The 26,183-nt window shown below is 43.6% G+C and overlaps 1 protein-coding gene across 5 annotated transcripts; it reads right to left on the bottom strand.

Annotated features, from left to right (window-relative positions):
• On the bottom strand, window positions 1–25,846 carry LOC124035928 (src substrate cortactin-like). 5 transcript variants are annotated; one of them, XM_046349857.1, is made up of 15 exons: window positions 25,734–25,846; window positions 23,991–24,074; window positions 23,667–23,740; window positions 23,268–23,397; window positions 22,527–22,637; window positions 22,158–22,212; window positions 21,337–21,447; window positions 13,097–13,207; window positions 11,641–11,751; window positions 5,668–5,723; window positions 5,509–5,578; window positions 3,494–3,759; window positions 2,977–3,247; window positions 2,105–2,173; window positions 1–1,900 (listed from the first exon to the last, which is right to left on the bottom strand). In XM_046349857.1, the coding sequence occupies exons 2-15, from the start codon at window positions 24,072–24,074 to the stop codon at window positions 1,764–1,766; spliced, it is 1,656 nt and encodes a 551-aa protein (XP_046205813.1). In that variant the 5' UTR covers window positions 25,734–25,846; the 3' UTR covers window positions 1–1,763. The 5 variants fall into 5 exon arrangements, with proteins under 5 accessions (XP_046205813.1, XP_046205817.1, XP_046205812.1 ...); XM_046349861.1 differs by having other exon boundaries at window positions 2,977–3,127; window positions 25,676–25,827; XM_046349856.1 differs by having other exon boundaries at window positions 25,676–25,827.
• Window positions 25,847–26,183: the final 337 nt, after the last annotated feature.

Here is a 26,183-nt window from a genome sequence, read left to right on the forward strand (position 1 = left end):
TACTATCCATACGTTTATTCAAACAATTGACTTACAAAAAAAGAACAAGCAGATAATGTGGCGACTTGAGCAAGTAGAAATAAACAAATATAAAATGGTCACTTTTTATTAGAAAACCTCAAATAATTGATTTGATGAGATCCCATCCCCACACACCTGAAGTTACACTACTGCATTAGATCACCGTGACATTGGGGTGAGATTGTCATCGGTTAAAATAAATCACTCTGCCTTTTAGAAACAACCACAGTCAAAATCCCCTTATAGCCAAATATTGCTTCAGAGCCTTATTTAGTACTTATAGCCCCCTATAAATAAATATCACTCTTCAGTCACTCAGTCAAATAGTACACATGTTGGTCATGATAAGGATGTCAATGTGGCCCCAGACATAATAATATACCAAGTCCCACATACAGTACATGAACACGCAACAGACATGACACAGAACACGTGACAGACTCCAATCTATTCCGATGTAGACAGGTCTTGTCCACATCGAACACACAGCGACGGCAGGGATTCGAAAACCTGGTACTTTCTCTACCCAATATATTTCTCAGCGCATCATAAAAACACCTTTCTGTACATCATTTACTTTCAGCATGCCATCTGATACAAACTACCGCAGGACTATGGGCAGGTGAATAAAAAGCAAGACAATTACACCGTTTATTTTCTTCTAATGCTTTCTGGTGTCTTTCATGACAATGAGAAGAGGTGGAGACCAGACGCAAAGAGATTCACACCATCTACGGTGATCGTATTGGCCCCATGATTAAGAAAATGCAGGCCTTACACCAAAAATGTGGGTAACCCCAGGCAAAACATCCCGTTTTCAACAACACCTCAAAAACCGAAATCCCATTTCGGTTTCTTGGCATTATCTGATATCTGCTAACTAAAGCAAACAATAGAGTTCCAAAGAGAAAGAAATCGCCGCAGCTCAGACAATGCACTGTCAGACCTCTCCCCGAACCAGCTACACAGCAATCAATTCACCACTGGTCTGTACTATTACAAAACTGATCCAAAGTGCTAGTTCCCCAATCAACTTCAGGAAGTGGCATTATTTAATCAAAACATGATAAAAAATGTCCAGTTGTGTTTGACATCATACTAGTTCCAAGCTTGTTCTAAAAGCTACTTCATATAGTCATAAAAAGAGGACCCCAAATTCACTATATGCACATAAAGCCTGGTGTTCAGTTCTACGTCACCTCTGATCTCGATCTTTGGTGATCGTAATACCTATACTGTGCGTGATAATGTAGCCGCCAGGTCTCGATCGATACCTTGGAAGTTTGAATACATGTCAACGAGGGAACATTTCAATTTATAAGTAAATTAACTAACAGGTGCCAGTGGGGCAAAGCAGCAAGAGTGCCTGGCATCTTATAGAATCAAGAATATAACTAGATATTATAATGGGAGTAGTGTTTTTCTGATGACTTGCTTAACAATAAAAAGGCCTTTCTGTCAAAGTTGGGCTCGCCCGCTTACTCTTGCTCTACTGCGTAGCCGAGCCAGGGTGAGTGTTGTCAGTGATTCTCCTTTTATTCTGAGTCCTTGATCAGCCTGAAGCCTCTTCCCGAGGAGAGAGAGAGAGAGAGAGAAAGGAAGAAAGACTGGGACAGCTGAAAGACCTGAGAATGTCGAGCACACTTGAAAGAAGCACCGTGATCAACAATATGACAGAGCGCAAGAGTGGATTTAGAAGAGATGGAGGGATGGGGAGAGACTGTTTGGTGTAATGGGCGGGCTCATTGCCGAAGCTCAACGTAATTGGCTGGGAAGAGGCCGTAGGCACCCCGGCACACACCCCTCCACCAGCCCTCGTCAATAGTCTCAATGTTCGTGATGATGTCATCAGGGTCGAAGGAGATTTCGTCATCACCAGCTGGAAGGCAGACATTCCATAGCAGTTGACTTCGCATTCCATTGCCCTCATATTATAAATCATGTCAAAAGGGTTTGTGTATATCATGAATGTGTCCGAGTTATTGTATTTTGGGGGTAATTATGAGGAGCTCTTGATCTTAAAAAATAGAGTTTTGATAGATGTGATTAAAGTATAGATTATAGAGGGCTTGGCTCCACTCACCTGCTTGGTAGTCATACAGGGCTACTGCCGTTACCCCCAAGTCCTCACCGTACTCATATGTCTGGGCGTCTGCAGGGAAAAGGTCACAGGTCATTCACAGAAGACACAGGAACACAAAGGGAGATTGTCTATTGGGCAAAATTCCTTCCTCTCCTTGACTCCATCCTCCTCTCCCTCGTGACCTGGAAACCTCTAAATTGTCACCATATATGAATGTCAATTCATTAATAGCTGAACGGAGGAGCATGCGCCTCTCCTCGATACTCTTCTCCGGCCGAGGATACTTAAGTGTATATCCTATGGGGAAAAGTGTTGTAATCCACCACACCCCCTTTGAATCAGCTGTAGTTTTCATGTAGGATGAAATGCACACGATTAAAAACAATACTCTAGCAATCTTTTTATCAATAAAATGTCAGGCACTAGCTCTCCTGTTTTTACTACTTTACACATTTTGGGATTCCTCCCCTGTAAAGGCAATTTGCCTGATGACAAGCTACTGGAGAATGGGAGTCATTTAATGCATTTGTATCCAAGTTCTCCCTCTTCCCCTCCTCACATAATCGAGGAGAGGACGCAAGGAATTGAGCAAATCCAATCGAGATTCTCCCAATGGCTCAATCGCTTAAAAATGTCGTTCACACATCTTCCCTCCTTAAATTTGCACTGATTGGAAAAGACTTGACAGGTGAAAACAATTAGGTAGAAGCTCATCATTAAACTGGCTTTCACCTGGTCAGTTTTCAGACCAGTGCGATAGGACAGAATTTTTTTAATGAGAAAGAGCCAAGCTAGAAATGGGGTTCACAGAGACTCAGCAAATGGCATGTCCTGCTCCTCCCCTCTCACCTCATTCACTCTCATTCTCTCACCTCCTGTCTCGTCAGGACTCTGGTAGAGCGCCTCCTCCTGGACGGGAGGCTCCTCATACATCTGCTCAGCAGAGGAACGGGAGGTGGGCTCCGCCTCGTACAGCTCCTCCCCATTCTCTTCTGCTGCAGGATCCTCGTACACACCAGAGTCCTGACACAGCCACCCGAGGGAGACAGTCAGAAAACAGCTCCTAACCCCACGGGTCAATTCAAACTCCTCCTTAACTATGAATATTTTCAATCTTTGGGACTTTACCTTCTTTTTCATCCTCTATGAAAACATCACAGAAAGCATAGTAAGAATGAAGGAAAGTCAAGTGTCAAAGGAAAAGCGAGAAGTGGACTGCGGCATTGGAATAAAAATCAGACCATCCTTGTTCACGCCAATGTCACTAAACTGCAAGAAGGACTGATGCATCCATTTAAGAATGTACTTATCCATATTTTACACAGCAAACTAACTACTGACAAAAAAAAAGTGATGAGCATGTAGGCATGTTAACCGGTTGTCATTCACCTGGTAAACTGGGTCGGCAGCTGCAGGCAAAGGTACGGCTTTCTGGACAGGAGGGGTGGGACTAAGGGTAAGGCTGGGCTCGGGAGACGGGGAGGGAGGCTTGGCCTTAGCTGTCTCCTCTATCTTGCGCCGCGCCTCCTCTTGCTCCTGCTTCTCCTTGGCCTGGCGGCGAGCTCTCTCCTCCTCCGTCCGTTTCTTGTCCTCCTCCTCCTTCTGCTTGGCGATGTTCTCAAAGCGGGCCTTGATGCTGCCCGTGCTGCTGCCGGCTAGGGAGGGATGACACAGGGGAGGGCAGATCATAATCAAACCAGTGGTTCCATTTCAGATTTTGCAATGATCTTGACAAACATATTGCACATTTACAGTGCCTTGCGAAAGTATTCGGCCCCCTTGAACTTTGCGACATTTGCCACATTTCAGGCTTCAAACATAAAGATATAAAACTGTATTTTTTTGTGAAGAATAAACAACAAGTGGGACACAATCATGAAGTGGGATGACATTTATTGGATATTTCAAACTTTTTTAACAAATCAAAAACTGAAAAATTGGGCGTGCAAAATTATTCAGCCCCTTTACTTTCAGTGCAGCAAACTCTCTCCAGAAGTTCAGTGAGGATCTCTGAATGATCCAATGTTGACCTAAATGACTAATGATGATAAATACAATCCACCTGTGTGTAATCAAGTCTCCGTATAAATGCACCTGCACTGTGATAGTCTCAGAGGTCCGTTAAAAGCGCAGGGAGCATCATGAAGAACAAGGAACACACCAGGCAGGTCCGAGATACTGTTGTGAAGAAGTTTAAAGCCGGATTTGGATACAAAAAGATTTCCCAAGCTTTAAACATCCAAAGGAGCACTGTGCAAGCGATTATATTGAAATGGAAGGAGTATCAGACGACTGCACATCTACCAAGACCTGGCCGTCCCTCTAAACTTTCAGCTCATACAAGGAGAAGACTGATCAGAGATGCAGCCAAGAGGCCCATGATCACTCTGGATGAACTGCAGAGATCTACAGCTGAGGTGGGAGACTCTGTCCATAGGACAACAATCAGTCGTATATTGCACAAATCTGGCCTTTATGGAAGAGTGGCAAGAAGAAAGCCATTTCTTAAAGATATCCATAAAAAGTGTTATTTAAAGTTTGCCACAAGCCACCTGGGAGACACACCAAACATGTGGAAGAAGGTGCTCTGGTCAGATGAAAACAAAATTGAACTTTTTGGCAACAATGCAAAACGTTATGTTTGGCGTAAAAGCAACAGTTAATCACCCTGAACACACCATCCCCACTGTCAAACATGGTGGTGGCAGCATCATGGTTTGGGCCTGCTTTTCTTCAGCAGGGACAGGGAAGATGGTTAAAATTGATGGGAAGATGGATGGAGCCAAATACAGGACCATTCTGGAAGAATACCTGATGGAGTCTGCAAAAGACCTGAGACTGGGACGGAGATTTGTCTTCCAACAAGACAATGATCCAAAACATAAAGCAAAATCTACAATGGAATGGTTAAAAAATAAACATATCCAGGTGTTAGAATGGCCAAGTCAAAGTCCAGACCTGAATCCAATCGAGTATCTGTGGAAAGAACTGAAAACTGCTGTTCACAAATGCTCTCCATCCAACCTCACTGAGCTCAAGCTGTTTTGCAAGGAGGAATGGGAAACAAGTCTCTCGATGTGCAAAACTGATAGAGACATACCCCAAGCGACTTACAGCTGTAATCGCAGCAAAAGGTGGCGCTACAAAGTATTAACTTAAGAGGGCTGAATAATTTTGCACGCCCAATTTCAGATTTTGATTTGTTAAAAAAGTTGGAAATATCCAATAAATGTCGTTCCACTTCTTGATTGTGTCCCACTTGTTGTTGATTCTTCACAAAAAAAATACAGTTTTATATGTTTATGTTTGAAGCCTGAAATGTGGCAAAAGGTTGCAAAGTTCAAGGGGCCCGAATACTTTCGCAAGGCACTGTACATACACACACTGGTTTTGTGATTACTTACCAGTTTCCACAGGCTTGGTCCTCTGGTAGGCAGGGCTTGGTTTCTCCACATCCTCAAAGTTACCTGCGCTCTGCCATTCAAACGAGGTGGAGGAGAGTAATTACAGACAATAGATGAGAATTCCCCGGTCTTTAGATATTAGGTATAGAGACATTGTACCTTGTCCATTCGGTCCATCTGGATGCCAAACTTCCCTCCGAACCCATGAGAGTAGTCTGTAAACAGCAGAGAATAAATAGTTAGAATGACTTTAATTCACAGATTCAAGTGATAGTTTTTGAAAAGTGTTTTTTTTTTAGGGAACCATCGCATAAATTTAAGAAAGGGTTAAAGTAAAAAAAAAAAGGAATGAAGCTCATGGTATAAAGAAATAGAAATGTAATCTATATTTAACTAGGCAACTCAGTTAAGAACAAATTCGTATTTACAATGACGGCCTAGGAACGGTGGGTTAACGGCCTTGTTCAGGGGCAGAACGACAGATTTTTACCTTGTCAGCTTGAGGATTCGATCCAGAAATCCTTTCGGTTACTGGCCAAACGCTCTAACCACTAGGCTACCTGCCACCCTGACAATGGAGAGAGGGTAGGGCTGGGCAATACTTTGTATATTTGTTGGTATCGCGTAACAAATGTGCACTGATAAGCATTTAGCCAGTTGTCAGTTTCCACGATATTCACACCACCTTTCTCTTTAGCCGTAATCTGTAGCCATTGTAGCCTACTTGTGTTTATGTTAATATTTCTGAATAAGGGTTGCGTTACCATACAATAGGAATGTCCAAAATGAATGTATTTATATGCATTTGTAATAGCAACTACACTACCAGTCTAAACTTTTAGAACAACTACACATTCAAGATTTCTTTACTGCTATTTTTTGTATTACTATTTTCTACATTGTAGAATAATAGTGAAGACATCAAAACTAATGAAATCATGCAGTAACCAAAACAGCATTAAACAAATCAAAATATATCTTAGCTAACATTTGCTTTGACAGTTTTGCACACGTGGCACTCTCAACCAGCTTCATGAGATAGTCACCTGGAATGCATTTGAATTAACAGGTGTGACTTGTTAATAGTGTATTTGTGGAATTTATTTCATTCTTAATGTGTTTGAGCCAATCAGTTGTGTTGTGACAAGGTAAGGGTGGTACACAGATGACCATATTAGTCCATACTATGGCAAGAATAGCTCAAATAAGCGCAGAAATGACAGGCCATCATTACTTTAAGACATGAAGGTCAGTCAATACAGAAATTTTGAAGAACTTTGAAAGATTCTTCAAGTGCAGTCGCAAAAACAATCAAGCGCTATGATGAACCTGGCTCTCATGAGGACCGCCACAGGAATGAAAGACCCAGAGTCACCTCTGCTGCAGAGGAGAGACTTACTTGGGTCAAGAAACACGAGACATGGACATTAGACTGGTGGAAATCTGTCCATTGGTCTGATAAGTCCAATTTGGAGATGTTTGGTTGCAACCGCTGTGTCTTTGTGAGACGCAGAGTAAGTGAACGGATGATCTCTGCATGTGTGATTCCCACCATGACGCGTGGTATGGGAGTGCTTTGCTGGTGAGACTGATTTATTTAGAAATCAAGGCACACTTGACTTACATTGATAACACAGCATTCTGCAGCGATACACCATCCCATCTGGTTTGGACTTAGTGAGACTATAATTTGTTTTTCAACAGGACAATGACCCAAAACACACCTCTTGGCTGTGTAAGGGCGATTTGACCAAGAAGGAGAGTGATGGAGTGCGGCATCAGATGACCTGGCCTCCACAATCACCTGACCTCAACCCAGTCGAGATGGTTGGGATAAGTTGGACCGCAGAGTGAAGGAAAAGCAGCCAACAAGTGCTAAGCATGTGGGAACTCCTTCGAGCCTGTTGGAAAAGCATTCCAGGTGAAGCTGGTTGAGAAAATACCAAGTGTGCAAAGTTGTCAAAGCAAAGGGTGGCTCCTTTGAAGAATCTAAAATATATTTTGACTTGTTTAACACTTTTTTTGGTTACTACATGATTCCGTGTGGTATTTCATGGTTTTGATGTTAGTCTTTAATATTATTCTACAATGTATAGTAAATAGTATAGTAATAGTGAAAAATAAGGGAAAACCTTGAAATGAGTAGGTGTCCAAACTTTTGACAAGGACACACAATTGGTATTGGTGATGAATTTCTATTTTGTCAATATCGTCCGACCCGAGGTAGGTTTGTGGTGACGTTTTGAAGGGGAACTAGGACGGGTAAAAGGCAAAGGCACTTTAGACATTGAAAACAGTGCTGGGGCAAAAGAGAGAATAAACTTTGGAAAGAAAAGGAAGGACAGTATGCTGTGCCTTGCTGAGACTCGTGGAGTAGCAAGACCAGTGTGCCCTGGGTTATGAGCACAAGGAGAGGCTGGCCAAGCACCTCTACCCCAAACCCACAATACACAAACAAGCACATTTACATACATTTACATTACATTTAAGTCATTTAGCAGACGCTCTTATCCAGAGCGACTTACAAATTGGTGCGTTCACCTTATGACATCCAGTGGAGCAGCCACTTTACAATAGTGCATCTAAATCTTTTAGGGGGGGGGTGAGAAGGATTACTTTATCCTATCCTAGGTATTCCTTAAAGAGGTGGGGTTTCAGGTGTCTCCGGAAGGTGGTGATTGACTCCGCTGTCCTGGCGTCGTGAGGGAGTTTGTTCCACCATTGGGGGGCCAGAGCAGCGAACAGTTTTGACTGGGCTGACTGGGCTGAGCGGGAACTGTACTTCCTCAGTGGTAGGGAGGCGAGCAGGCCAGAGGTGGATGAACGCAGTGCCCTTGTTTGGGTGTAGGGCCTGATCAGAGCCTGGAGGTACTGAGGTGCCGTTCCCCTCACAGCTCCGTAGGCAAGCACCATGGTCTTGTAGCGAATGCGAGCTTCAACTGGAAGCCAGTGGAGAGAGCGGAGGAGCGGGGTGACGTGAGAGAACTTGGGAAGGTTGAACACCAGACGGGCTGCGGCGTTCTGGATGAGTTGTAGGGGTTTAATGGCACAGGCAGGGAGCCCAGCCAACAGCGAGTTGCAGTAATCCAGACGGGAGATGACAAGTGCCTGGATTAGGACCTGCGCCGCTTCCTGTGTGAGGCAGGGTCGTACTCTGCGGATGTTGTAGAGCATGAACCTACAGGAACGGGCCACCGCCTTGATGTTAGTTGAGAACGACAGGGTGTTGTCCAGGATCACGCCAAGGTTCTTAGCGCTCTCGGAGGAGGACACAATGGAGTTGTCAACCGTGATGGCGAGATCATGGAACGGGCAGTCCTTCCCCGGGAGGAAGAGCAGCTCCGTCTTGCCGAGGTTCAGCTTGAGGTGGTGATCCGTCATCCACACTGATATGTCTGCCAGACATGCAGAGATGCAATTCGCCACCTGGTCATCAGAAGGGGGAAAGGAGAAGATTAATTGTGTGTCGTCTGCATAGCAATGATAGGAGAGACCATGTGAGGTTATGACAGAGCCAAGTGACTTGGTGTATAGCGAGAATAGGAGAGGGCCTAGAACAGAGCCCTGGGGGACACCAGTGGTGAGGAGACAGATTCTCGCCACACCACCTGGTAGGAGCGACCTGTCAGGTAGGACGCAATCCAAGCGTGGGCCGCGCCGGAGATGCCCAACTCGGAGAGGGTGGAGAGGAGGATCTGATGGTTCACAGTATCGAAGGCAGCCGATAGGTCTAGAAGGATGAGAGCAGAGGAGAGAGAGTTAGCTTCAGCGGTGCAGAACGCCTCCGTGATACAGAGAAGAGCAGTCTCAGTTGAATGACTAGTCTTGAAACCTGACTGATTTGGATCAAGAAGGTAATTCTGAGAGAGATAGCGGGAGAGCTGGCCAAGGACGGCACGTTCAAGAGTTTTGGAGAGAAAAGAAAGGGATACTGGTCTGTAGTTGTTGACATCGGAGGGATCGAGTGTAGGTTTTTTCAGAAGGGGTGCAACTCTCGCTCTCTTGAAGACGGAAGGGACGTAGCCAGCGGTCAGGGATGAGTTGATGAGCGAGGTGAGGTAAGGGAGAAGGTCTCCGGAAATGGTCTGGAGAAGAGAGGAGGGGATAGGGTCAAGCGGGCAGGTTGTTGGGCGGCCGGCCGTCACAAGACGCGAGATTTCATCTGGAGAGAGAGGGGAGAAAGAGGTCAGAGCACAGGGTAGGGCAGTGTGAGCAGAACCAGCGGTGTCGTTTGACTTAGCAAACGAGGATCGGATGTCGTCGACCTTCTTTTCAAAATGGTTGACGAAGTCATCTGCAGAGAGGTAGGAGGGGGGGGAGAGGAGGATTCAGGAGGGAGGAGAAGGTGGCAAAGAGCTTTCTAGGGTTAGAGGCAGATGCTTGGAATTTAGAGTGGTAGAAAGTGGCTTTAGCAGCAGAGACAGAGGAGGAAAATGTAGAGAGGAGGGAGTGAAAGGATGCCAGGTCCGCAGGGAGGCGAGTTTTCCTCCATTTCCGCTCGGCTGCCCGGAGCCCTGTTCTGTGAGCTCGCAATGAGTCATCGAGCCACGGAGCGGGAGGGGAGGACCGAGCCGGCCTGGAGGATAGGGGACATAGAGAGTCAAAGGATGCAGAAAGGGAGGAGAGGAGGGTTGAGGAGGCAGAATCAGGAGATAGGTTGGAGAAGGTTTGAGCAGAGGGAAGAGATGATAGGATGGAAGAGGAGAGAGTAGCGGGGGAGAGAGAGCGAAGGTTGGGACGGCGCGATACCATCCGAGTAGGGGCAGTGTGGGAAGTGTTGGATGAGAGCGAGAGGGAAAAGGATACAAGGTGGTGGTCGGAGACTTGGAGGGGAGTTGCAATGAGGTTAGTGGAAGAACAGCATCTAGTAAAGATGAGGTCGAGCGTATTTCCTGCCTTGTGAGTAGGGGGGGGAAGGTAAGAGGGTGAGGTCAAAAGGAGAGGAGTGGAAAGAAGGAGGCAGAGAGGAATGAGTCAAAGGTAGACGTGGGGAGGTTAAAGTCACCCAGAACTGTGAGAGGTGAGCCGTCCTCAGGAAAGGAGCTTATCAAGGCATCAAGCTCATTGATGAACTCTCCGAGGGAACCTGGAGGGCGATAAATGATAAGGATGTTAAGCTTGAAAGGGCTGGTAACTGTGATAGCATGGAATTCAAAGGAGGCGATACCCATCTGTCTAAGGGGAGAAAGAGAGAATGACCACTTGGGAGAGATGAGGATCCCGGTGCCACCACCCCGCTGACCAGAAGCTCTCGGGGTGTGCGAGAACACGTGGGCGGACGAAGAGAAAGCAGTGGGAGAGGCAGTGTTATCTGTGGTGATCCATGTTTCCGTCAGTGCCAAGAAGTCGAGGGACTGGAGGGAGGCATAGGCTGAGATGAACTCTGCCTTGTTGGCCGCAGATCGGCAGTTCCAGAGGCTACCGGAGACCTGGAACTCCACGTGGGTTGTGAGCGCTGGGACCACCAGATTAGGGTGGCCGCGGCCACGCGGTGTGGAGTGTTTGTATGGTCTGTGCAGAGAGGAGAGAACAGGGATAGACAGACACATAGTTGACAGGCTACAGAAGAGGCTACGCTAATGCAAAGGAGATTGGAATGACAAGTGGACTACACGTCTCGAATGTTCAGAAAGTTAAGCTTACGTAGCAAGAATCTTATTGACTAAAATGATTAAAATGATACAGTACTGCTGAAGTAGGCTAGCTGGCAGTGGCTGCGTTGTTTATATATACAGATATAAACAAGTACACGGATCAGCTGCACTCAGGATCGGCGTGTGTTTGGTCTGTCTTACAGTATATAAAAAGCACAGAAATGAAAACTTTGTTCACAACTTCAACTAAAAGAACCAAGGTGCTAAACACAGCCAGTAAATCAAGTCTGAGCACTAGACTGATCAGTCCTTAGTCTGTCTAGCTCCATCTGTTGTCACTTCCTCTATGAGCCTGTGGCAGATGCCACGCCACCAGACAAAGGAAGTACTTTAACCTCATTAACTCAATAGTAAAACCATAAAATGACCATATCAGTAAAAAGTGTGTGTGAACATATCCTGTGTGCGTTTTCCTGCTACTAAGGATATGTGTTAGGTGGAATAAAACCCATGTAAACACAGGTCAAACCACCGGTACCTTTCTGCGACTCGTGGAGCTGCAGTTTCTCCTGGTGGTCCCATCCCAGGGCCGACTTGTCCTGTCTGTCCGTCTGCACACCAAACTTGCCACCAAAGCCCTTCACGTAATCTGTGAAGGGCACAGAGAATATTAGAATGGATACTAAAGTGCAATGTAGGTAGGCCCAAATTAGATAACTCAGACTGGAAAATTCCAATGGCTGATTGGCATACAGTACATTACCGGATAACATATTTGATAACATTCTGTACTACAAAAATGGCTACCGTGTAGACCCTCAGGGACACGTGTCAGAGCCACCATCTCAACCATTGTGTGACCAACACCTGGGCTGTAAACACTGCCTTGGTGCAGTATGGGTAACAATGGAAGGTCACCTTTCACCCTCTCTGATACCTTCAGCCTGGGATTGCGTAATCAGGGAGGGAAAGCTAATGATAAGGCAACATGTTTCCAGGCCATCGGGAGAGTTTGAAAACAAGATTCTACAAAATTCTATTTAAGAAGTAGGATATTTGGGGCACTGTAGGAGAGAGAAAATGAGTTAGTCTGATTAGAGCGGAGGGAGGTGTAGTACATACTCTGCAGATAGACGGCCCCACACTGTCTCGCCTCATCCCTCGTTACACAGGCACAATAGGGAAAAAAAGTATGCATAAGGCTTGTGCGGTACACCATACACCGGGGTATTTGGAAAAAGACACGATGATTTTCAATAACATCAATACCATTGAATCTATTTCTGTGTTTTAATAAATATGAGTATTTGTACCTACTTTTTAAGTAAATGCCTGCAGTCAACTTGTGCAATATGTTAGGAGAAAGATTGAGTTCATTTCACCGGTCACATAATTTCTCATTATGAAGCTTACCAATAGTCCCCAGTCAAGTGTTGTTTGTTTACAAGCACAGAACGAGACCAGAGCCTTGAGTCACTCACTGTTGTGCAGAAAGCGCCAGGTGATCAATTTACAGTATGGAATGAGTAACTCAAATGTTTGCCAGCTAGATATCTTATAACTATTAAGTTAACTGTCTAAAATGTGCTAAATGCTCTGCAGTTGTGCATTTAATGTGCTAATTTAGTAGCTAGTTAGCTATCTGGCTAACTGTTTAGCTTCCTCCAAAATCAAGCAGTTGCTTGGTAACACCAGAGAATCACCTCCTGGATCAAGAGCCTTGCTGTCTAATATTTGCATTTTTTTATTACTTGTATAGTTTAGTTTGGAGACTGTACACAGTGTGCGCAATGAGATTGTTAGCATTCGCTATGAGATTTTACATTTACTTGTTAGCATTTAACCTTTTGGATTAGAGTATCAGTGGGTTTTGAAAACAGGGCCCCTTGTGTTCAGTGCTGGTATTACTGAATATCCCAGTATTGCACACAAGGTCGGGATATGACACTCTGGATACCGCCCAAGCCTAGTGTGTGCATGACAGAGGGACACACCTTTCTGAGACTCGTGCTTCTCGGTTTTACCCTGGTACTCAAAGCCCAAGGCGCTCTTGTCCACCTTGTCCGTCTCCACTCCGAACTTCCCGCCAAAACCTTTGGTGTAATCTGGTGATACCCGGGAAAGTGGTTGGGAAATAGCAGATATAGTTAATCATAGAAAAAAAAAATAGGTTGGGCTTGCCCCCAAGGCAGAGAATTCAGAGTTCAGTCAAGGCACCATCTGGATACACATTCTATATACACAGGCAAGGTGTTAGTCACTGACACACAGCCCCAAAACCAAGTTAAACAGGAACTGCACAGCAGCTGATCAAGCTAAAGCACAACGAAGCACTGAATTTGGCAAGAACACTGAAAACCGGTGGAGCTACAGGATGTACAGATATTTGTTACAAGCCCAGCACTAAAACAACATCAAAAAACTTAATAAGCCGAATTAGGTGTCAGAACTGGGCAGGATGTAAAACCTGCACATCCTGTAGGGATGTTCCACAAAATGAGTGGCCTTTGATATTTTATGTAGAAATTGGGCACAAATTGAATTTTAAAAAGGCTGTTATATTAAATGAAGTGCACTTCAAAATAGACCACATGGACAATTCAATTAATACATTTGTTTATATGAATAAAGACCTGCTAAAGCGCAAAATTCAGTATTTTGATGTTCCGTCAACCCTGTGTCACTTCTATGAAGATTTTAACCCACTTAATACATTTTTTTACCCAAGTTTCACCATCACTGTAAAGTCCTAGTTATTTTGTTGCTTGACAAATTCATTTAAAAAAGGCTGTTATATTAATAATTTCTGATTAATGTACCATACCAGTCAAAAGTTTGGACACCTACTCATTCAAGGGGTTCTTAATGTTTTACTATTTTCTACATTGTAGAATATTAGTGAATACATCAAAACTATGAAATACCACACATGGAATCATGTAGTAACCCCAAAAAGCGTTTAATCAAAATATAACGTATATTTGAGATTCTTCAAGGTAGCCACCCTTTGCCTTGACAGCTTTGCACACTCTTAGCATTCCCTCAAACAGCTTCATGAGCTAGTCACAGGGAATGCATTTCAATTAACAGGTGTGCCTTGTTAAACGTGAATTTATGGAATTTCTTTGCTTCTTAAATGTGTTTGAGCCAATCAATTGTGTTGTGACAAGGTAGGGGTGGTATACAGAATATATCTCTATTTGGTAAAATACCATATTATGGCAAGAACAGCTCAGATAAGCAAAGAGAAACGACAGTCCATCGTTACTTTAAAACATCAAAGTAAGTGAATGCGGAAAATGTCAAGAACTTTGAATGTTTCTTCAAGTGAAGTTGCAAAAACCCATCAATCTCTATGATGAAACTGGCTATCATGAGGACCGCCAGAGGAAAGGAAGACCCAGAGTTACCTCTGCTGCAGAGGATAAGTTCATTAAAGTTACCAGCCTCAGAAGTTGCAACCCAAATAAGTGCTACAGAGTTAAAGTAACAGACACCAACAGCAACTGTTCTGAGACTGCGTGAAATCCGGAACTTCATGGTGAAATTGCTGCAACAAAAATAAAACACTACTAAAAAGGACACCAATAAGAAGAGACTTGCTTGGGCCAAGAAACACAAGCAATGGACATTAGACTAGTTGAAATCTGTCCTTTGGTCTGATAAATCTCAAATTTGGACTTTGGTTCCAACCACCAAGTCTTCGGAAGACGCAGAGTAAGCGAACGGATGATCTCTGCATGTATGGTTCCCACAGTGAAGCATGGAGGAGGAGGTATGATGGTGCTTTGCTGGTTACACTGTCAGTGATTTAAATGGAATTCAAGGCACACTTAACCAGCATGGCTACCACAGCATTCTGCAGCAATACACCATCCCATCTGGTTTGCGCTTTATTTTAACTAGGCAAGTTAGTTAAGCACAAATTCTTATTTACAATGACGGCATACCAAAAGGCAAATGGCCTCCTGCGGGGATGTTGGCTGGGATTACAAATAAACTTATTAAAATAAAAATATGGGAGAGACCTAAGATGACAACACAGCATGGCAGCAGCACAAAACAGAGTACAAACACCGTTGGCCACAGACAACAGCACAAATGGCAAGAAGGTAGAGACAACAGTACACCATACAAAGCAGCCACAATTGTCAGTAAGATTGTCCATGATTGAGTTTTTGAGTGAAGAGAACGAGATAAAACTGTCCAGTTTGAGTGTTTGTTGCAGCTCATTCCAGTCGCTAGCTGCAGCGAACTAAAAAGACAAGTGACCCAAGGATGTGTGTGCTTTGGGGACCATTAACAGAACGTGACTGGCAGAACGGGTGATGTATGTGGATGATGAGGACTGGAGTAGATATCTCAGTTAAAATCTAAGAAGGTTTTATAAATAAGCAACAACCAGTGGATCTCGTGACGGGTATTCAAAGATAAGCAGTTTACAGAAGAGTATACTGTAGAGTGCAGTGACGTGTCCTATAAGGATTATTGGTGGCAAATCTGATGGGCGAATAGTAAAAAAAAAAAAACATCTAGCCGCTCGAGAGCACCCTTACCTGCCGATCTATAAATGACATCTCTATAATTTACGTAGCATGGGTAAGATTGTCATCTGAAACAGGGTTAGTTTGGTGAAGAAGAAGTGATGATAGAGCAGGTATTCCCATACTGGTATGACAAATAAATAAATAAATATATTTTAAACTCATTTCGATTTTCCAACAGGGCTATACGTTTGGGTGAGGGTTTTTTCCCCTTGCCTGAGTAGCCTTTTAAAAAAAATTTAAAAGTAAAGCCTGCATCCCAGCTCTACTGGTAGTACTGCTCCTACCAGTAGTACTACATCTGCACCTGTCGATGACACAAGTTGTCCTGCTCCCACGAGCACTTCCAATGCTAGCATCAGTCATTTTACATTTGTTGTTAGCCCAGCTAGCATGGACACTGACAGTTGTGAATCTGATTTAGCCGAAGAGCTACTGCCCCCTTATCCAAGAAAGCACCGAATAGACGTTGGACCGCCGAAGAGACGCAAATATGATGAGAACTACATTGATTTGGGGTTCAATTCTATTGGGAGTAGTGCCTTTCCTGAGCCACAGTATATTATATGTGCAAAAGTACTCTCACAACTCAATAAAACCTTCACTATTGCGCAGACATTTAGAAACAAAACATGCCAATTTGAAGAATAAGCCATGGGAGATATTTGAGCAAGAATTAAGACAACTTTCGAGTAGTAAGACATGTCTAAAAGCAACAGAAACCATTAATAAGAAGGGGAAGGCGTGTCTTATATGGTGAGTTACCGAGGGGCAAGGACAGGCAAGCCCCATACTATTGTGGATGTCTTAATTATTCCTGTTGCCGCAGATATGGCTAGGACAATATGGGGGAAAAGGCCCCAAAAAAACTACAACAATGTCTTCATCAAACAACATCAGTGACATGGCAGGAGATGCTTTGAAACAATTACTGCTTCGCATACAAGCCAGTGAATTCTATGCGTTACAGCTGGATGGGCCAACAGACGTGGGCCTGGCATATGTCCATTAAGTTTATGGGGGGAGTCAATGAAGGAAGACATCTTCTGCAAACCACTGGAAACCAGGAGAGGATATTTTTAAAGTACTAGACAGCTTTGTGACATCAAATGGACTTTGGTGGTCAAGATGTGTTGGTATCTGTACTGATGGTGCAAAAGCCATGACAGTGAGACAGTGGAGTAGTAATGCGCATGCAAGCAGTTGCTCCCATTGCTACACGGCAGCAAGAGCCTCTCAGTGGATGCTGCAAAGGGAATGCCTGACAGCTTGCAAGACATTTTGGACACTATAGTGAAAATGGTTAACTTTGTTAAAGCAAGGCCCATGAACTCTCGTCCATTTTCCGGATTATGCAATGATGTTCTGTTATAATCTCTACCCGGCACAGCCAGAAGAGGACTGGCCACCCCACATAGCCCGGTTCCTCTCTAGGTTTCTTCCTAGGTTTTGGCCTTTCTAGGGAGTTTTTCCTAGCCACCGTGCTTTTACACCTGCATTGTTTGCTGTTTGGGGTTTTAGGCTGGGTTTCTGTACAGCACTTTGAGATATCAGCTGATGTACGAAGGGCTATATAAATACATTTGATTTGATTTGATATGGGCAGCGACCATGTAACGCTTTTACAACATACAGAAGTGCGCTGGTTATAATGGGGAAAAAGTAGAGACATTTTTATTTATTTTTTCATTGAGAGATGAGCTTAAAGTTCTTTGCTGACCATCATTTTCACTTGTCTGACCGCTTGCATGATGACTTTCTCACACGACTGCCCTATCTGGGTGATATTTGTTTTTGCCTGAATGATCTGAATCTAGGATTACAGGGACTCGCCGCAACTATATTCAATGTGCTGGACAAAATCGTGGCTAAGGATAACAAGATCTTTCCATCAGTGTATGATTTTTTGAGTACAAATTGACTCAAGATTACAGATAATTTCAAATGTAAAATAGCGAAGTGCCCGAGTTAGTTGGGTGCGCAATTACGCAGGTACCCGATACGGACGACACAAACAACTGGATTCGTTATCCCTTTCATGCCCTGCCTCCAGTCCACTTATGATATCTGAACAAGAGAGCCTCATCAAAATTGCAACAAGTGGTTCTGTGAAAATGTAATTGGACTGTGCCCAGAGTGTCCTGCCTTGGCAAATTGTGCTGTTAATCTTGGAACTACCCATCCCGGATCCGGGAGATTTGTAATCAACTGACACTAATTAGCATAACATAAAGGACAAAAAATATTACTAGAAAATATTCATATTCATGAAATCACAAGTGAAATATAGTGAAACACAGCTTAGCCTTTTGTTAATCACCCTGTCATCTCAGATTTTGAAATTATGCTTTACAGCCAAAGCAAGACAAGCATTTGTGTAAGTTTATCGATAACCTAGCATAGCATTATGTCCAGCTAGCAGCAGACAACTTTGTCACGAAAATCAGAAAAGCAATCAAATTAAATTGTTTACCTTTGAAAACATCCGAAGCTCATCACTCACGAGACTCCCAGTTAGACAGCAAATGTTCATTTTGTTCCATAAAGATTTTTATAGCCGAAATACCCCCGTTTGGTTGCGAAATCCACCGGAAACTGTGGTCAAGACAACGCCGAAAAATATTCCAAATTAAATCCATAATATCGACAGAAACATGGCAAACGTTTTTTTATAATCAATCCTCAGTGTTTTTCAAATATCTATTTGATAATATATCAACCGGGACAGTTGAGAGAAACAATGGCCGCATTTGTCTATTACGCACAAATCACTGAGAGCCACCAGCTGACCACTGACGCGATGTTGTCGTTCACGCTCATTTTTCAAAATAAAAGCCTGAAACTATGTCTTGTGACACTAGACACATTAGGGAAGCCATAGAAAAAGGAATCTGGTTGATATCCCTTTCACTGCTCAATAGGGACGCAGAGGTTTCTAAATAAGAGTCACTTCCTGATTGGATTTTTCCTCAGGCTTTCACCTGCAATATCATTTCTGTTATACACAGACAATATTTTTACAGTTTTGGAAACTTTAGAGTGTTTTCTATCCTAAACTGTCAATTATATGCATATTCTAATATCTGGTCCTGAAAAATAGCCTGTTTACTTTGGGAACGTGCCCCCTAGTTTCAAGAGGTTAAGACACTTTTCAACCAGGTACCTATGTGAGAGTGGATTCTCAGCCCTCACTAGCATGAAAACTAAATAAAGGCACAGACTGTTGGTGGAAAATTATTGAAGACTGAGACTCTCCAATACAACCCATCATTGCAGCATTATGTGTGCTTGAAAGGATGCACCTTTCTCATTAACATGTGGTGAGTTATTCACAATTTCTGATGAACAATTAAGGTTTTATATGTAAGATGGCTAAATAAATAGCTAGATTATTATTATTTGTGCCCTGGTCCTATAATAGCTCTTTGTCACTTCCCACGAGCCGAGATGTGTAAAAAAACTCAATCTTATATTTAATAAATGTATCGTATAGTGTGTGTGGCAGGATTACAACAATGGCAAAAAAAACTATATTTGAGAGTGCGCTGACCCTGATTTTAGAGGGGGTACGCAGCTGGAGGTTGAATGTTTGAAGGGGTACGGGACTATAAAAGGTTTGGGAACCACTGCAATTGAGGAAACCAAGTCTAGATTTAACTTTAGCCTGCAGGTTTGATATGTGCCGAGAGAAGGACAGTGTACTGTCTAGCCATACTCCCAAGTATTTGTATGAGGTGACTACCTAAAGCTCTAAACCCTCAGAGGAAGTAATCACACCTGTGGGGAGAGGGGTATTCATCTTACCAAACCACATGACCTTTTTTCCGGAGGTGTTCGGAACAAGTTTAAGGGCAGAGAAAGCTTGTTGGACACCAAGAAAGCTTTGTTGTATAGAGTTTAACACAAAAGCCGGGGAGGGGCCAGCTAAGTGTAAGACTGTATCATCTGTATGTAAATGGATGAGAGCTTCCTACTGCCTGAGCTATGTTGTTGATGTAAATTGAGAAGAGTGTGGGGCCTAGGATTGAGACTTGGTGACAGGCAGTGGCTGAGAAAGCAGATGTTCTGACTTTATACACTCCACTCTTTGAGGTAGTTAGCCAACCAGGCCAAAGCCCCTCAGAGACACCAATACTCCTCAGCCAGCCCACAAGAATGGAATGGCCTACCGTATCAAAAGCTTTGGCCAAGTCAATAAAAATAGCAGCGCAACATTGCTTAGAATCAAGGGCAATGGTGACATCATTGAGGACATTTTAAGGTCGCAGTGACATCCATAACCGAAGTGGAAACCAGATTGCATACCAGAGAATACTACAGAGAAAGCCAGTCAGTTGAAAGCCAGTCAATTGATTATTGACAAGTTTTTACAACACTTGATACAGGGAAAAATAGAAATAGGCCTATAACAGTTAGGATCAGCTTGATCTCCCCTTTTAAATAAAGGATGAACTGTGGCAGCCTTCCAAGCAATGGGAACCTCCCCAGTGAGGAAAGACCGGTTTAAAAGGTCAGAGATAGGCTTGGCAATAAGGGCAGAAAACTTGAAGGGTCTAAACCATCTGCCCCATTTGTTTTTGGGGGGTCAAGTTTAAGGAGCTCCTTCAGAAACTTTGTAGCGAGGCAGGGGAAAAAGAGGGAGGTGCATCGGGGCTAGTCGCATTAGAAGGGGTGGGAGATGAGGAAATGTTGGACGGGTAAGGAGGCATGGCTGAGTCAAATAGGAATCCTGACTAAATGAAGAGGAGATTAAAGAGCTCAGCCATGTGCTTATTGTCAATAACAACTACATCATCAACTTTAAGGGGCATGGGCAGCTGTGAGGGTTTATTCTCCAGGTCTTTAACAGTTTTCCAGAACTTCTTGGGATTAGACCCACAGAGAGAGAACTGCTCCTTAAAGTAACTAACCTTGGCCTTCCGGATAGCCTGAGTGCACTTATTTCTAATTTACCTGAATGACAGCCAGTCAGCCTGAGTATGCATGTGCCGAGCCTTTAGCCAAAAGCAATTCTTGAGGTAGTGTAACTGCAAGATCACGGCCGAACCAGGGGCTGAACCTGTTTTTAATTCTCATTTTCTTTATGGGGGCGTGTTTAACAATATCACTAAAGATCTCAAAAAAGAAGGTCCAAACTTTGACAGAGGGATCAAGCTAATTCTATACCAATTTACACAGGCCAGGTCATGAAGGAAGGCCTGCTCATTAAAGTTTAGCAAGCGTCTATGACAAATCTTAGTGAGACTATAATTTGTTTTTCAACAGGACAATGACCCAACACATCTCCAAGCTGTGAAAGGGCTATTTCACCAAGAAGGCGAGTGGAGTGCTGCATCATCCAACCTCAACCGAATTGAGATGGTTTGGGATGAAAAGGGTAGCTACTTTGAAGAATCTCATATTTTGATTTGTTTAACACTTTTTTGGTTACTACATGATTCCATATGTGTTATTTCATAGTTTTGAAGTCTTCACTATTATTCTACAATGTAGAAAATAGTAAAAAAATAAAGAAAAACCCTTGAATGAGTAGGTGTCCAAACTGTTGGTACTATATACACGACTGTGTACTCATGTTATGCTACACAAACTTTTCGCCATATTTTTCCCCACGAATGTATGCGTGCACGAATGTATGTGTGGGTGTGTCCATGTACAAATTATGTGTGTGTATTACTCGCTACACAAACCTTTCTGGGAGTCATGTTTCTCCGTTTTGCCCTGGTATTCAAAGCCCATTGCAGTCTTGTCCACGCGGTCTGCTTGCACCCCATATTTCCCACCAAACCCTGTGGAGTAGTCTGCACATCAAAGCAGGGGGAGGGGTCAAGACTGAAGCAGGGAATGGTGGCTGCAGTGATGAATACTCAAATCAACAACAACAAATCAACCCCTAGCACATACCATCTAGGCACTTCATGTACAGTAGGTCTGGGGTAAAATTCAGATTGACTGTTTAATAGTATAGGTGTGAGCAATACAGGTACATTTCCACCTAGTTTGTCAGAGGGCAAGGTGGAGCTGTGGTCATCTTGCTTAATGTAGTCATTTTAGTTTAAGTGCCTTAGGGGCTAGGGGTTCAGTCGGGATTGGGCACATAGAGCTAGCAACTAGATGGGGGTGAGGAACAATGGTGGTCACAGCACGGAATCACAGGAGTGCAGCTGGAGCCGGGGAGCACTGAAAGCTAAAAGCCAGGAGCATACTCACTCACACAGCATCGGATGCCACTCACACCCATCCTAATACCATAAAGGTCTGACTGGGCCAGATACTATTACATCCAGATGGTCTACAGAGCAGACAGTTCTGAACTGAGTGTGTATTCAGAAGGCTCAGGTCAGTTTGGCCTTTTGCCGCCTGATGGATACAGTTAGGATTTGTGGGGTATAAGGATAGTGAGCTGATCTTAGATCAGAGCTAAATTGTGCAACTTCAACCCAGAGTTACAAAACATTGAACTGTTCAACTTGTGTTGTTTGCCTGTTTTAACAGACCATGTAAAAATCACCTTTCTGCGATGCGTGTTTCTCAGTCTTCCCGGCATAGTCAAACCCGACAGCGGACTGAAAAGGGAGAGATCTCTATGTTGAAGTTAACAAAGTCACCAGCCAAAGGAGAACGCAGTATTTCTCAGCACCATCATCCAGTATCTTTTCATGCCATTCAAGTATTCTCATCTAAATGACATAACCTGAGAGATGGGCACTTAAATTCTATTATTCTATTATTTTCATTCATCCTATAATTGGGTATTCTATTGGGTCCCTCAAAAACCTTGAAAATCTTACAAGGGAGATCTGTAAAATCGCTATGTGGTCATGGGTCATGAGATTTTTTTCCCTGACCATAGAGCCGAATGTGACCATGATTAGCGTACCTTGTCGACACGGTCGCCCTGCACTCCAAACTTCCCCCCGAAGCCTTTGGATGTGTCTGTCTGAGAGCAGTGCTTGGACAGCTTACTCTGGTACTCATGGCCCACCGCAGACTGGGGGGGATAAGAGAAAGAGAGAGGTGAATAAATGCAAACAGTGTGAGGCTGACTGCTGGGTATGCAGTGGTTTGATCAGGTGTTGACAGCAGAGTCACACACAGAGTGGGGTAAACAGTGCTGAGTCATAATATTGACAACACATTGAGCAGTGTGCAGGCAGAGTGAGGGGGGGCTAAAATTCCCCCCCCCTGCCTGCTCACCGTCACATCCTGTTCTCACACACACACACAAATGGTAACAGTGCACACAAACAGAGAGAGAGAGCGTGAGAGAGGGCTAGAGCATTGTGGATAACACAACTCAAACGGCAATGATGAGCTCAGCTGCTTTTGCCACAAATCACAGTCAACGCACGGCAACATTCCTGTGTGCGCATGTGTAAAAGTAAACAATTGGCAATTTAGGCCAATCAGATGAGGTTAAACTAATTCCGTTCCAAAATAATGTTCCTGCGCTCCCTCAGGAGACGGTTGTAATAGCGATCAGCTGTTGGTCCTGGGCTTTGAATCATTGGATATTCAGCTTTTCTACAGATGTGGTCACCAAAATAAAATATAATCAAATTGCTGTGGTCCGAGGGGCATTAACCGTTCTAATAATTCTATTACTATGGTCACCACTCACTTTGTCCATGCGGTCCTGCTGCACACCAAACTTGCCCCCATAGCCATCGGAGGCCTTGGGCATGGTGGCCTGCTCCTTCTGCCTCAGGTCACTGTGCTCCGATGACACGTTCTCACGCAGCTTGTGGATACTGGAGGGGGTAGGAGGGAAAAGATTGGGAGGAGGGAGAGAAATAACAGGGTAAGAATGACTGAGCTTCACTGGCCATCCTCAAAAACCTGATGACAGCCCAATAAAAATAAAGTTAACTGAATAATGAAACGATTAAAGATGTAATATCGTCGACAGGTAGACAATGTGAAGACCATGATTAGAATGACATTGAAATGATCATGTTAGAAATGTGACGCTGATGATGAAAACTGTTGTTGATGAAGCAGATGATGAAGCGGTACTTACTTAATGTGTTCCTGGTGACCGGAGCCTTCCACCGTCTTGGCCCCCCATCGCTGTTCCTTCTCTGAAACGTCATTCTGTTAGCACGGAAATAAGGAGCAAGGGGTCAGCGGGGGAGGAGAGGAAAGAGGAAGACAAATGGGGAGAGGGGAGGCAAAGGGAGAGAGAGAGAGAGGAGGAGAAGTAGTCAAAGAAAAATATTTAGTGGGCATGGGGTAAGGAGGGGGAGGAGAGGATATGGTGAGGTGTTAATAAGATGAAAGAGCAAAAACAGCCATTGCTCTGGATTAAAACTGAAATGGGACTTCACTACCATGGTTGACCTACCTCAAAGTCTGGATCTGTCTCCCAGTCATCACCTCCATCATCCACCGCCACGGTGACGGACTGACCTGCTGCTGCCTTCCACATCTGGGGAGAATATGCTAGTTATATTGGCTTGCACAATCTCTCTCACACACCATAATGTAACTGCCAGAAATGCACTTTCCTGGGAGCGGTTAGAAACAAACATTGCGTTGGCATATCAATATTCAGACATGCATCTTCCTATGAATTTGATAGATGGGTTTCAGGTCCTGAATGTCACAAAACATTATCAGGCAACTGAATAACCAGTATGAAGTCTTTCAAAAGCTGGGATTGTGGTGTATCTGTATTTTTTAGGCTGCCTTTGGCAATCATCCAAATCTCAGCAAGAAGGGCCAATTTTAACTAAGACCTAACTCAGCACAAGGCTGGCATCTGTATTCAATGAGCGGGTAGTACGCAACGTGGCTCCATTCATTCCGAGATGGGAAAAGGAGGGAGGATGCACCGTTTACATGGGACTCTCTCTCCCTCTCTGAAACAACAAAATGTTCTTCCTTCTGGCGCAGTTGTGACATACATACCACACCCCATGTGTAGCAAAGCACCTTAAGAAGCTACAAAAACGACGTGTGCGCAACTGTGGTGCAAAACAGACGGAGTTCGCTTAAAATGTTGACAACATGTAAACAATATTTCGTCTCCAATGTTTATTGAAAACATACATACATTTTCACAATGAACACTTGTTTCTCAAATACACCGTTACAGTTGTTGGCTAGCTATCTAGCAATTTTTTTTGCCATATCATTGACGTGAAATCAGAACAAGCCATGGTATCAAGTCCAGGACAAGATTAAACCAGTTTAAAACGAGCCACTTACGATTCCCCACACGGGAGTTTCTTGTTCCCGATCTGGCCATCCAGCGTCAAAACTATTCACGACTTCGGCCCTTTTGAAACGTGCGCATTGTTTCAGTGTTGTCAGCTAACCGATCTATTCTAGCGAATCCAAGTTAACCACAAGTCACTTATTGTATTGCCCATTGACGAGGAGTAGTCATAGTATTGAAGGCTGCCTGCACCACCACACATGTAGATTGAGTGTTTCGTTAGAAAAGCTACGTCCATAATACAAATGCAAGACAATTGGCTTAATTAGCTAACGTCAGCTAGAAAGAAAGAAAAAAATCCAGGCAGCTGTGTATTCAATGTGGTTAACTAGTATTTCTGCGTGTATTAACTGGACTGGTCGAGTGGACCAATGTAGCAACAATAGTCATTCAAATGTGTTGCCTTGTCAAGTGCACATGCGAGAGATTAAACAAATAACATTGACATAGCTAGCTTGTAAATTAGCTACATCACTAGCATTTTCTTGATTGCTGATCTTTGTGACATCAAACCTTGTAACATTTTAATTTACAGTGATATAACAGTGGAATCAGAAAAGACGGTGCAGGGAATGATATATTTATATTAGACAATGACAGACATTAAGAACAACCTTAGCTAGATGTCTAGCTACTAAACATGAAGAGGTTCATTGTAAGTTAATAGTATTTCCTGTTCCAGATACTGGCTCTGCTTGTGTCGAAAATTATTTTGGCACTGGTCGAGCTCGGATTGGTTTTTCAATTCAGCCTGCATTTCATCCTGCGAGCGCGTAGTAGATACTTTCATGTTAATCTCAATTACTTACTTTTTATGAAAATTTCCTGCAGTCAAAAATATATATTTGAGATGTGAAAATAATGCACCTCTTGACAGTCCTCGAGGTGTGATGGAACATTCCTTTTAGGCCCGCTCTCTTCCGGATCTCCTGATATCCCACTTCCTGCTTGGGGAGCGACGCGGTTCTCATGGAGGTAGACAGAGGATTCTGCCACGTTCAAAACAACTCAGAACTCAGAAATCTACGACTTCATTGCGTTCAATACAACTGGGAACTCTGAAGAAACGAGCTCCGATTGGAAAAATATTGATTTGAACGGTAATCCAACTCGGAATTCCAAATCGGAAACTCAGCCTTTTTTCATGAGTTCTGACCTGAAGATCACTGACATCATAATTTAAACTCTTTCTCCGACGTCCCAGTTGTTTCGAACGTGGCAATAGTATCTGTACCATTATAGTTGCATGGGCAGTGTCATTGAGGCAATCTCCATTTTGAAGTAGTCCATTTTCTTCTTCATGGTTGGCTGATCACT

The sequence above is a fragment of the Oncorhynchus gorbuscha genome, linkage group LG05 (assembly GCF_021184085.1).
Source record: "Oncorhynchus gorbuscha isolate QuinsamMale2020 ecotype Even-year linkage group LG05, OgorEven_v1.0, whole genome shotgun sequence".
NCBI classification, from domain to species: domain Eukaryota; kingdom Metazoa; phylum Chordata; class Actinopteri; order Salmoniformes; family Salmonidae; genus Oncorhynchus; species Oncorhynchus gorbuscha.

What these genes read in the sequence shown, in the direction of transcription:
- LOC124035928 (XM_046349857.1), bottom strand. Translation starts at nt 24,074, where the DNA reads ATGTGGAAGGCAGCAGCAGGTCAGTCCGTCACCGTGGCGGTGGATGAT. An exon ending in GAAACATGACTCCCAGAAAG is followed by an intron (nt 13,208 to 21,336) that starts GTTTGTGTAGCG and finishes GGGTATCACCAG; the next exon opens with ATTACACCAAAGGTTTTGGC. An exon ending in GAGTCCTGACGAGACAGGAG is followed by an intron (nt 2,174 to 2,976) that starts GTGAGAGAATGA and finishes TTTTCCCTGCAG; the next exon opens with ACGCCCAGACATATGAGTAC.